The following is a 13,319-nucleotide window of genomic DNA, read 5'->3' as shown; positions in this document are numbered from 1 at the left end:
ATTCTGTGATGTATCATGTAACACCTTCCTCTCAAGTAGAGCTACTTTGATAGCAACGGCTATTTTTACGATTGACCCCTTTGAAAATCTTCCTCTACAGCTATAATTCTGTGTAATGCTCAAAGAGCAATTAGATATCTGATTCCCCCTCTGTACCTTTGAAATTACAGCTGTATAGTTTAACATACCAGTGGTTAATATTCTCCACTAAGTTATGTAATTTTATTTGCAAATCTCACCTCGAGATGACAAAGAAACACCTCTCCTTTTATTTTAAGTGTAACATTTGACTTTTTGTCTTCACAGAATTCTCCCAAACTCTTTTGTCCAAAAGACAGAGTCTTGGATATTGAAGCTATCTACAGCGTTATAGATGACGCCAAACAGTTTGTTTATATAGCTGTCATGGATTACCTTCCTATTGTCTTTGACACAAATGCTAAAAGGTTAGTGAGTGTCCATAATGTATTAGTGCATTGCTGTAATGAGACAAAGCTCTTGCTGGTGAAAATAAATAGCAGGCATTTAGTTAATTGTTATGGATCAATTTCTTAGGGCCCAATTCTGCTCTCATTGAAATCAGTGAGTTCTACCATTGACTTAACTGGGAGCAGAATTGGGACCTACGATGGAATTTCTAAGTTCTGGGTTCTAAGCTGTGGATCCCCCTATTGGAAGGAGATCAGAATGTGTCTAGTCTGACCATCTACAAGTGACTGAGACCCAGGAAAACAACAGTAGAGCTCACTTCTGTTTCTTATCTTACTGTATTCAGCACCTAGCTACAACGGCTATTGGCATTGACATGAATACTGGATAGTATCTGTGTGTGTGAGAGAGAGAGAGAACATATTGAAGGATCTAATACACAGTATGGAAGCTGTCATAATTTTATTTTAAAAAACAGATCTTTTCAAACTCAGCACAGATTGCACTTCCAGCCATATTACATTATAGCTAGCTCATAGCAAAAAAAAGTCAAAAAGGTTTATGCACAATGTACTTATGGCCTAGATTTTCAAAAGTGCTCAGGACCTACAACTGGAGTCAAATCTTAATAAAATTATTCAGTTCCCCCTTCCCCCAGTTGGAGCTGAATAAATGGCTAAATTGAGAACTACCAAGTATCCAGCAGCTCCCATTGCTCTCAAAGGCAGGTGCTGAGAGCTGAGCCTTTTGGAAATCTGGCCACTTAATTCAGGTTCCTTAATGATAGTTTTTGGCTGCAGGCTCTTTTGAAAATCTATATTTATGCCTTTTTTCACCCTTGCGTAATTGGGAAAAAAATGGGTTATGTGTAACTCTTCCAAAACCGGAGGTGAGAAATTTGAGACCCACAAAAACATTTTTGGAGAAAGTTACGTCTAAAGCTATACTAGTGGTTTAAAATGGAATAAATCTTTTATAACTTTAATTGGAGTGTTGCTCTGTTATGGAGGAGGCAAGGATTTTCCCCGTTTTATAGAGGAACCAGCTGATCTGTCCCCCTAGCCCAATTAATCCAGAGATCCATGTGAATTTGAGGGGAAGATCCACTTGAGACACAGGACCATCTACACAGAGAAGTCCCTTGCAGTTTTACTGGCAGCTTGGCTTTAAACTTGAGGCATTGCCATAGCTTCCCAACTGGCATTATCCTCCCAGCCTCCCATTAAAGGAGTTTCTTTGGCAATCTCCCTAGATTGATGGTAGAAGGGAGCTGGACATCTCCTTTGGGTTTCTTGCCAGACTCTCTCACTTCTGGCCTGCTCCTTGTCCAAGAGTGGGATCTCTAGACCCATGTTGAGTGCTCTGGGCCAAGGACAGTAGGAATAGTGCCACAGAGATAGCTGTCACATTTGGGTAAGAATTCACCGACTCCCCAGCAACTGGACAGTGACAGTTGGGGAGAGAGAGAGCCCTCATGTGAGCAAACTCCCATCCCATCCAAAGAATATAGGGACCCTGCTCTGGGGTATCTCTTCTTCCTCTTCTTTCCCCAACCCTAGCAGGAACTTCTTGAGATTACTATAGTCCTAGGCCTGAGGTCCCAGAATGCGGGAGAGGCTGACAATCAGGGCTTTAAAAAGTAAGAAGTTGACAGCTCCTTCTGCTTAAAACTGAGAGTTCTTCCTCTCTCTCTGGTTTAGGTAAGCAGTGCTTTCTGATAGCTCCCTCTTTTCTTTGGAATTGAGAGAGCTGCACTTCCTGTTCGAATCTGCTTTAACACGGTTGATGAGATGTGCATCACTCCGCTGGGCGTGGGAGGACTAGAAGTTCATTTTGCATGAATCTTTGCATCCACAGGGGCAGCTCTGCAACCACGCACCCGGGGAGAGCTCAGGCGTACTCACTCACAGAGGCCAACAGGGTCTCACTGCCCCCAGGATTGGTTGGTTTTGTGTGAAGCAGGGTGACACAGTGGTAAGGGTCTACCACAGCTCTTCCTGCCACCTCAGTTTGATTCCCTAGACTGCAGACAAATGCTGTTCATGTTTTGTTTAGTTTTCCCTAGTGAGGCTAGGTCTGCCTTGGTAAAAATCTAATTGATTGCTTTTCCCCCTGAATGTATTGTGTGCTTTCTCCACAGGTACTGGCCATATTTGGATGGGAAGATAAGAGAAGCACTAGTCTTACGAAATATTAAAGTCCGGCTCCTCATAAGTTTCTCAAAAGACACAGATCCCCTTACATTTAACTTTGTTTCGTCTCTTAAAGCTATTTGCACTGAGGTTCCCAGCTGTAGTTTAAAAGTTGTAAGTATACACCATATTGGTTCAGAATGAGTCTAAGATGCTTTCAGTGCACAAAAATATACTAACGATAAGTATATTAAAATCATCTATATTACTGTGGAAACCTTAAAAGTTCATTGAAAACCATGTGAAATGAGTAATTTGCGGCCAAATTTAGCCCTGGTATATGCACAACTCTTAACTGCAATAGACTTTTAATGAACTAGTAGCAAAGGTAAATGCATCATTAACCCCAATTCAGTTCCCTTCTGCAAGTGAAATATTTTGTATTACCCTGCACGGTGTTCACTGTAATTTATGATCAATGTGGCCAATTTACTAGATGGATTTCAGTGATGTGTTACACACCCTTACAAGTTTGAATTTGGTCCTCTTTTGTAACAATTCCTTTCATTTTACTGTATTGATTTCTGAATGCTCTTCAGTTTTGGTAACAATTATGCAGAATTTGGATCTCACATGGCAGTGGTAACAACTATATCTTATATATGCTTTAATCATATAATGCAAGTTCCTGTTCCTCTGTTATTTGTTAGTACACTGGCACTGTTCTGCTGAGCCAAACTGAGGAAGATAGTAATACTTATCGCTTACATAGTGTGGAGTTTTTAATCTTCAGATCCCTTTACAAACACTAACTAGACCTCACACTACCCCCATGAGGTAGTGTGACGTTATTGATATAAACTGGGACCATATAGAACATGGTTTGCAACCAAGGTCCTGTAATGGCACCAAATCCTATGTAAAGGGGGTCATATAAGGTGTCTAAGACCAGGTTACGGGTTACTGGTTATGATTATGCAGTCTGTATGTCTGTATCATTTTTGTAGTTGAAGTTATAAATATTGGCTGTATGCTGTCTGTATTTCAAACTTGTGCTGTGTTACTGGGAAAGATCCCAGACAAGTTGGTGTCAGCTCAGCTTAGCCTGCTTGATGGCCCATTAAGGACCATTAGCTACACAATTGACCCATTGAGAGGAGGCGGATACGCCTTGTGACTCAGCAGGGTGTGCAGAAACTGGCCCATGTGACTGCAGACTCCATTTTGCTGTAACTTTCCACAGTAAGAACAAAGAATTGTCCTTACACCAGGGAAAGCTATATAAGGCGGAGGCTCTCTCCATTTGTCTTTAGTCCGGCTTCTTACCTCTGGAGGGACTTTGCTACAAACTGAAGCTCTGCACAAGACTGAATGACCCATCCAGCGGGGATGTTCTCCAGAGACTTGATTTAACCTGCAGTTTTACTCCATCACTGCCGGCAAGCTTGAACTAAGAATTTGCCATTACTGTTAATTGATTCCATTTAACCAATTCTAGCTCTCATCTTTATCGTTTTCCTTTTATGAATAAACCTTTAGATTTTAGATCCTAAAGGATGGCAACACGTGATTTGTGGGTAAGATCTGATGTGTATATTGACCTGGGTCTGGGGCTTGGTCCTTTGGGATCGGAGAACCTTTCTTTTACTGGGGTGTGGGTGTTCAAAACCATTCATCCCAGGACGTGTGGAACTGGTGGTGATACTGGGAGACTGGAGGTCTAAGGAAATTGCTTGCTGTGACTTGGGTTAGCCAGTGGGGTGATACCGACGTCATTTTTCCTCTGGCTGTGTTGGTTGCCTTAGAGGTGGAAAACCCCAGCTTGGGCTGTGACTGCCCTGTTTAAGCAATTCGTCCTGATTTGGCACTCCAGATGGGTCTCGCCCGACAACATCGTCACAGTGGCGTAGTCGTGCTGGATCCAAACAGAAACCCAGGTCATTCAAGTTTTGGGTTCAGAACCCCACGCTATCCAAATTTGAATTTTGGTATTGAGAGTTGGGTTGGTTAAAGATCAGTAACCATGAGCCAAGCATCAGCAAAAGCAATGAACACTGCAAGCCCGGATGGACGCCTGCAGTTTGAACATAGCGCAAAAACTGGCAGAAATTCGAATGAGAGAGAAGCAAGCCCTGGCCCAGCTGGAGGAGAGAGCTGCTGAGAGAAAGAGGAATTACTGGCTGCTGAGAGAAAACTCGACAGATGCAACAAGAAACTGCTAGACTTTGGCTCCAAAGTCAAAGAAGCAAGGGAAAACAGCAGAAACTGTACCTCTCAAAACCAGTTTTATAACTAGTGTATGTGGATTACTCTGGCAGTTTTCTGTGTGTAACAGTTTTGCTATGGCCAGGGAGAGGGAGAGTCTAACCTGGTGGGTAATAGCTGATGTGCTGTGCAAGAAGCAATGTGTCTGTAATGAAGGTTGCTGAATGTCTGTCTGATGTCTCAGAAGTGAATCTGAAGTTAGATCAAGAGCAAAAAGACTCATTACTGAGGAAAAATGTTTCTCAGGATCAGATTCAAGTAATGGTCAGTGGAAGCCTATCGGAGGAAGGAGAGGGTAGATTTGTAATGGGAATGGTTGGCTACAGCTTGTAAAAGTGAACCTAAAATGGTAACTGGATTGCTGGTGGTAGCTCAGTGTAGTGAAAAAAGCAGCAGCTTAGTCTGTGGGGAGTGGCAATGGTGCCTGGCAGGGAAAGTTTGGAGAAGCCAGGCATCCTTGTGAGCTGATGGCTGGTCTAGTCAGCAGTTTGGGAGACAAGAGAGTGGAAGATGAGTGTCCCTATCCCTTACCTGTTTCCTGTGTTGGAGAAATGTGACAGTGAAGGAAATGTGCCTGTGTCTGTGTCTGTCAGACGTATTGACTTGCTATGGAGGAAGCTACCTTGGTCTCCAAGCAGTTGTCTGTGAACAACCTGTGTGCTGGGACAAGGGAAAGAAATCCAAGCTGTGTGCTGGTGAAGAGAATGTGTCTCCAGCTTTTGGTGTCTGTGGAGCAGACAGAAGGTGCTTTCAGCCTGTAATGGTTGAGGGTGATCAGTTGTCTCGGAGTTGGTTGTAAATACAGTCAAGCCCAGGATGGAATGGTCCTAAGTTGTGTCGCTGGGAAGAATGGCACTGTAACTAGGTTGCATCCAGTTAGTGTCTTAGCAAAGTCCCAGAGACCAGACAATTCTGGTGCTTGTAGTTTGCCAGTTGCTAATGTGTGGCTGGAAAAGGGTGTAGCAGCTCTGTCTAATCAGGGTAATACCCTAGCCAGGGCACAAGGAGAGCAGAAAGGTAATTTGATTATGTTACCCACTGATGGTTTGACAACTTGTAGCAAGAAGGAAAAGATTCCTGAACCTGTTCATGGCCAAGGGAAGGAGAAGGCTTCTAGCCTGTTAGCTAGAAAGTCTATAGGTTTGCCTGGAAGGGGATTGTGTAGAAATCTGCCTGATGGGCCAAAGTAATCATGGATGTAAGTGAGACCCAGAAAGAGTCTGTTGTGGATCAGGACAGTGTTCCTTTAGAGCAAGCCCTAGATGAAGAAGGTAAGAGCAGAATGTCTGTGTAAGGGGTGAATTGCTGCTTAGAGAAGCTCATAGGGAAAGGAATCCTCATGGTAACCTGTGCAAGCAGTTTACTGCAGCTGAAGTGTGTGAAAGTGATTTAATCAAAAAAGTTTCAGTTCCTAACAGCCAGAAGTTTTCTATTGTGAATGGATCCACTGACTTTCCTTTTGAAAGATCCAGTGTGGGGAGCTTTGAGAAGGTCTCAGATAAAGTAGAAGCTGTTGAGAAAATTGAGCAGCCCTATAACCCCATGGCTGTGTGTGGCCAGCTTGTTGAGGAGACCATGGTGTTGGGACAGGAATGTCTCCAGGCTAATTCTGTGAGTGAGCAGCCTGTGCTTCAGGGTCTGAGAAGAGATTGGGTTACTGGTGTTTCAAAGCTAAATGGTTTTATGGCTAAATGCTTGAGGATGCAGGGAACAGCAAGCAGCCTCTCACCCTCCAACTATTTAAATGTGTGTGGTGTCTCTGTAAAACAGAGTCCAGCCTTGGAATGGGTAGCAGCTGAAAATCTAAAAGCTAGTGTCTGTGTTGATGCAAATTACCCGACTGGCAGGGAGAAGAAAGACTTGCTAATAGATGTTAGCAAAGAGAGCCCACCCCATCAGCCAATGAATTTGGTTAAGCAAGAGAAATCAGGATTTAATCCTGCAGGACAAGGAGGAAAGAGAAAACTAAATTTTGCAAAGGAAAGCCAAATGTTAACCCTAAAATTCCCAAACTCCAATGGTATTAATCCAAAGGTGTGGCATAACAAACATGATTGTAAATGGACACTTGCAATGAATTTGTTGTTATTGCTAATGGTGATTTTTTGTAACGAATGTATTGCTGTTACCAAGAATTGTAAGAATGTACAATGTGCCCAGTCCTATGGAAAGTCCTTTAAACGTGTTGAAAGCAGTACATGAGAACACACTTTATGTTAAAAGGCCTTGCTATACTAATGTTTCACAGGTAATGCCTGTAAACAGTATTGAAACTTTTCACAGGGGAAAAGACATTCCAGACCTGATGTGCACTAGGAAAGGGGAAACTGAGGCACACTACCATATTGATTGCATGGCTAAATGCCATGATTCCTACACTGTAAACAACATTAATATCTATGTTGATTTAATGTTAGTTGGGTTCCAAACATTTGCCAGAGCTGGTATAGATAAAATAGCTAGTTTCTTTAGCTCTTGGCAAGAGCATATGAGACAGACAGGAATCTTGCTGCAAGAGCAGATCCAATCCACTGTTGTTCAAACTAAGTTTTACCTTAAGTTTGTAAAGAGATTCAATCATGTTATTGAACATGAGTTTGGTAAAACATTTCTGTTATACACTGATATGGCTTCTAACCCAACACTGGCTGTAGTGAGACAGACCCAGGGATGGGGAGCTTTTGAGATGCAGTCAGCGATGTCTGTGTCATCCCTTCCTGCATCAATTTTGCGTTGGGGGTGTGACGTTATTGATATAAACTGGGACCATATAGAACATGGGTTGCAACCAAGGTTCTGTAGTGGCACCAAATCCTATGTAAAGGGGGTCATATAAGGTGTCTAAGACCAGGTTATGGGTTACTGGTTATGATTATGCTGTCTGTATGTCTGTATCATTTCTGTAGTTGAAGTTATGAATATTGGCTGTGTACTGTCTGTATTTCAAACTTGTTCTGTGTTACTGGAAAAAGTCCCAGACAGGCTGGTGTCAGCTCTGCTTAGCCTGCTTGATGGCCCATTAAGGACCATCAACTACACAATTGACCCATCGAGAGAAGGCGGATACGCCCTGTGACTCACTGGAGTGAGCAGAAACTGGCCCATGTGACTGCAAACTCCATTTTGCTGTAACTTTCCACAGTAGGAACAAAGGAGTGTTCTTACACCTGGAAAAGTCTATATAAGGCGAAGGCCTGATCTCCATTTTGTCTTCAATCCTGCTTCTTACCTCTGGAGGGACTTTGCTACAATCTGAAGCTCTACACAAAGGACTGATGACCCATCCCAGCAGGGGATGTTCTCCAGAGACTGGATTTAAACCTGCAGTTTACTTCATCACTGCTACAAGCCTGAACCAAGGACTTTGCCATTACTGTATGTAATTGATTCAGTTTAACCAATTCTAGCTCTCACCTCTATCTTTTTCCTTTTATGAATAAACCTTTAGATTTTAGATTCTAAAGGATTGGCAACAGCGTGATTTGTGGGTAAGATCTGAGGTGTATATTGACCTGGGTCTGGGGCTTGGTCCTTTGGGATCGAGAGAACCTTTTTCTTTTACTGGGGTGTTGGTTTTCATAACCATTCATCCCCAGGACGTGTGGGACTGGTGGTGATACTGGGAGACTGGAGTGTCTAAGGAAATTGCTTGTGTGACTTGTGGTTAGCCAGTGGGGTGATACCGAAGTCATTTTTCTCTGGCTGGTTTGGTTTGCCTTAGAGGTGGAAAACCCCCCAGCCTTGGGCTGTGACTGCCCTGTTTAAGCAATTCGTCCTGATTTGGCACTCTCAGTTGGGTCCCGCCAGAACCGCATCATCACAGGTAGATCAGTATTATCCCCGTTTGATACATAACAAAACTGAGAAAGGAAAGTTAAATGACTGGCCCATGAGCCCATGTGTCACGGCCAGGGTTAGGATTCAGGAGATCCTGGCTCCCAGTCCTGAACACTAAATCTGGTCTCTCCTGGAGAAACGTAACCAAATGAATCACAGGTTTATGTCTTGTTTAAATTGAAGAGAATATTCCATCACTGGACTGCTTATCTGATTGTGGAATACTGTGAGCTGACTGTCACATACACTAGCACCTTCTTCCTCTTTATCACCGTAAATAAAATAAAGGCAGATTTTACATGGACATCATGCAGTTCATTCAAAGTTATGAACGTAGAACAACTATTACTTGGCCACATGGCACATGCAGTGTATAAAGAAGTATTTAATACCACATGTGCCGCACTTCATAGAAGCGGGTAGAGTTATGATGGATGTTGCATTAAATTTGACATAGTTGTTCATTAATTAAGGTATTTATGAAATTCAGAGAAAGATACTTGAAGTAAAAAAACAGTCCTCTCTGAAGCACCCATCCCATTTGAGAAAAATCATCTGCTGAGGTTCTGATTTTTTTTTCCAGTAATTCACATAAGATGGTTATTGTTAATTAGATTAATAGCTGCTTTGGAAGCCTGGTTACATACATCACTGAATGTATGTTCTTTTGCACTCAGTAAATAAAGCCAACCAATACTAGATCCATTTTCCCTGTGAGGTCTGAATATACCAATGTCAGGCTTGATATGCTTGGGGCACAGTTAACACAGTTAGCCCAGCTCCCATTATTTTGAATTCCCCTTAAACCATAGGGACAAGTTACCCCTGAGTTTTAAACCTGGAGAAGGAAGTTGTAGCAAATGAGAGCTTTGGCCATTTGGCATAAGGACAGTATTCAGTTCCATGACGGGTTTGGTATGGTATTCCTATGGCACCTGTGTGAATTACATAGAACCAACTCACCTGTCTGAGGCAGAGCCTTCCTGCCTTTATGGCATCAGTCTTCCTCCAGTCTCTTTTTTATGTCTATCCTTAACTTTCCACAACTGAAGTTTTCTCCATTCCTTACTCTAGTTCCATCCTCTCCTTCCATTCCTCAGGTGAAGCTCCCAAAAAATGTAAATAAAATAAAATCTAAAGAGAAAAGTAAAATAAAGTTCTCCAAGATTGGTTCAGGCATTAAACATCAATGGCTGCAATTCCCATCCCAATCTGCATTGCCTCCATCCTCTTCTTTCCAGTCCCACCTGAATACATTTCTTCCTCGGGATATGCAATTGCTACTCCTCTCCTCAAAAAGTCTTTTAAAACTAAATAGCATAATAATTCCATTATTGAGCCACACCCTGCTGTCACAGCAACCCTCCTGACTATAGTAGCAAAGTTAAGAAAAAGGCTGAACCATTGAGAGAGTAGAAGTTCCTAGGAGTTAATGTTAGTTAACAGCCTCCAGGTCTATGAGACTATTACACATGCAATTAGTATCAATAATGTTGTGGAACCTTATTAATAACAATTCTTTTAAATATTATTCTTTCCAATGCTCAGCCACTAAGTACTTGAGAGAAAATGTAGGTAATTACTTTTTTTCTGAATAATTAGAGCACAGTGTTTGTTAATTAGTGTAGTTCCTGTGCTGGTATATTTCCTCTCTTTCTTAGGCCTGGTCTACACGTCGCGTTTAAACTAATTTTAGCAGCGTTAAACCAATTTAACGCTGTACCCATCCACACTACAAGGTCCTTTATATCGATATAAAGGGCTCTTTAAATCGGTTTCTGTACTCCTCCCCAACGAGAGGAGTAGCGCTAAAATCGGTATTACCATATCGGATTAGGGTTAGTGTGGCCGCAAATCGACAGTATTGGCCTCCGTGCGGTATCCCACAGTGCACCACTGTGACCGCTCTGGACAGCAATCTGAACCGGACGTGGCCAGGTAACAGAACAGCCCGCAAATTAGATTCAGTCCTGTTTGCCCACGTGAAGCCTGACACACGGGGCAATGCAGTCCAAATCCAAAAGACTCCAGCATGGACCGGGACGGAAACCAATCATCGGCTGGATTGGGAACAAACGTCCATAAATCCCTAATAGAAGACGAAATGCAAAGCAGATAAAAAAATCTCAGCTACCAGTGTGCGTGACCAAGTAAACGGAACCAAAGTCAAAGGAGCCCAATGAGGATGGTACTGAGACTCCAGCTACCCACATCCCCACAATCCCGAAAATATTGCATTCTTCTGAGCCCCAAGCCTGTATTCAAACACAGCCAGCGGTCAGGAAAAGCGCCAATTACTCCCCCACCACCAGGAAAGAAAAGGAAAAAATTGTTCTGACTCCTTTCAAAATGTCACCCTATGTCACGAAGCTGCGAAACGCGATCCGCAGCAGTGAACGCAGTAGTCACTCCTCCCACCCTGGGCAGATGTCAGTAGGACGGATAACCACCTTGTTATCAACCCGTGAGTGCCGCTACTTCGGTGAGCCTGCCAGCGCCTGTAAAATAGGAAGACCCCGCATTCCAGTAAGACAAGAACGGCTGTAACCATCTCACAAGCAACTGGGGGCTGACTCCATCGACCCCCGCCCTCCTGTAAAAGAAAGATCGCCTGCCTAAACTGTCAAGCAGCGGGATGCGGCCCCACCCTGCAACGCCTAATGCCTGCCTGACGCATAGCCCGGGAGGCTGCCTCCCCCTCATTTATGCACTAAAAACCAAGTGCGTCCCTATTCCTGCACTTTATTACTCATGAACACAAATGGAGACACTGCCACGAAGCCAGGAAGTTGGGGGAGAGGAGGACAACGGTAGTGTGTGCAGGGCACCCCATTGATATGGCAGTACTCACATTCGCGGATCGACCCAAACACCTGTGCTCCGGATAACAGGGTTTCTAGACACTTGCCCCGATTGCCTAGCCAGGACTGGACTCTATTTAGAAAAAAGGAAGGATTGACTCAGGGATCATCTCCATTGCTTTTGCGCCCCCGCCGATCTCGAGCCAGAGGCACCCAGAAGAGCAGACAGTACAGAGGTGACAGACACACATAGACTCATCTGAATTTTACACCGCAGCAGACGTACAGAACACGATAACCTCTCTGCAACCATGCAAACAATGAATGCTGCTGTGTAACACTTGGGGTATCGCTCGCCACGGCATCCAGTACACATACGGTGACTTAAAAAAAAAAAAAAAAAGCGAGAACTGGCTCCATGGTGGTGCATGCCGCAGGCAATCAGGGGAAAAGGGCGCGAGAAATATGTCTGCGTTGCTTTCCCCGGAGACTGGAATAACTGATCGACATTTACCACAGAACCACCCACGACAAGGGATTTACCCAATCAACACTGGGCTCTCAACCCATAATTCTAAGGGGCGAGGGGAAGCGCAAGGAACTAGGGAGCTGGAATAGCTACCGCCACAGCAAGCCCGAAATCGACGCTAGCCTTGGACCATGGACGAACACTGCCGAATTAATGTGCTTAGTGTGGCCACGTGCACTCGACTTTATACAATCTGTTTTATAAAACTGGTTTATGTAAAATCGGAATAATCCCATAGTGTAAATGTACCCTTAGACTCTTTGCCTAAGGAGGACTTGCTGTAACCACCACAGGAAAACTAAGTGATAATTGCAGAACACCAGTATTAAAACTGCACATCTTTTGTTTCACACACCGAATGATACTTGTATAGTAAGATAAAGTTATGAACACAACAAGCAAGGGTAGTTTTCTGTGATACACTCCTTGTATATTGTTGGTTTCTTATTCCTGGAGATAATACTATCTGAAACTTATTGAATACAGACGATTTTCAGTCTGAAACACATATGGTAATGTAACTTTCAACACAGTAATTACAACCCCCAGATTTAAATCCAGTTACAGAGATGGGATAAGAACTTCCAATTAGTTTTATGCTATCCATCAAAAAGACTTTTGCATATTGGGCTGTGTTACTGAATTTTAACTAATGACAGACTAACCTACAGAGGGTGTTTTGCTGTGATTAACAACCTAAAGCTCAGCCAAAGCTATTTGAGCTTATATTTCCTTAAATAATGCTTGCTTGCTTGCTTTTGTACATTTTTGGTTCTAGCCAGAATCAGAAAGGGTAACATTGTAGAAAAATGTTAAATAAAAAAGCAGGAGAAGAACAGTTAAACCTGAACTCTGGAAAAAATTGGTTTCCACTCAGAGTTAGTTTTGGGTAAAGGTTCAGTTTGGTAGTGATTTTATTTTGACTAGTTTCCCGGTCTCAGTCTGATATGACACACTGATACCCCGGGGTACAAATTCTATACAAAGGAATGAAGATATTTAAACTCAAACCAAATCCCATGTAAAAAACTTACTGGGTGAGCTTACAGCCTGAATTAACAGTGTTGTGATGTGTATGTTACCTTTCAAGAATATTAATGTTTAACAGTGAACAGAAGTTAGAAACCCAGAAAATTCAGAGTAAAGTTGCATCTAAAAGAAATCCGAAGCAGACTAGATGATCATAGTGATCCTTTCTGGCCTTATAATCTATGCAAATATGGAAATTTATAGTTAAGGTAACCATACTACCTTAACTCTTCCCCCCGTAGAAATGCCAGCTTCCCTTGCCATCCTCCATACATTTGGGTTGAGCCTCTCCTGCCA

General features: G+C 42.9%; 1 protein-coding gene across 1 annotated transcript in view; it reads left to right on the top strand.

Moving 5' to 3' along the window:
- The window catches only part of PLD5 (phospholipase D family member 5), a 247,274-nt gene that overhangs the window by 217,238 nt on the left and 16,717 nt on the right, over positions 1–13,319 (top strand). Inside the window, exons 7-8 of the mRNA XM_032803236.2 lie at positions 307–446; positions 2,570–2,735. Coding sequence (XP_032659127.1) covers positions 307–446; positions 2,570–2,735 — 306 coding nt within the window. The remainder of the gene's footprint in view (positions 1–306; positions 447–2,569; positions 2,736–13,319) is intronic.

This window comes from Chelonoidis abingdonii, chromosome 3 (genome assembly GCF_003597395.2).
Source record: "Chelonoidis abingdonii isolate Lonesome George chromosome 3, CheloAbing_2.0, whole genome shotgun sequence".
Classification (NCBI taxonomy): domain Eukaryota; kingdom Metazoa; phylum Chordata; order Testudines; family Testudinidae; genus Chelonoidis; species Chelonoidis abingdonii.
Note: the sequence above shows the minus strand (reverse complement) of the source record. Positions and strands in the feature narration are given on the sequence as shown.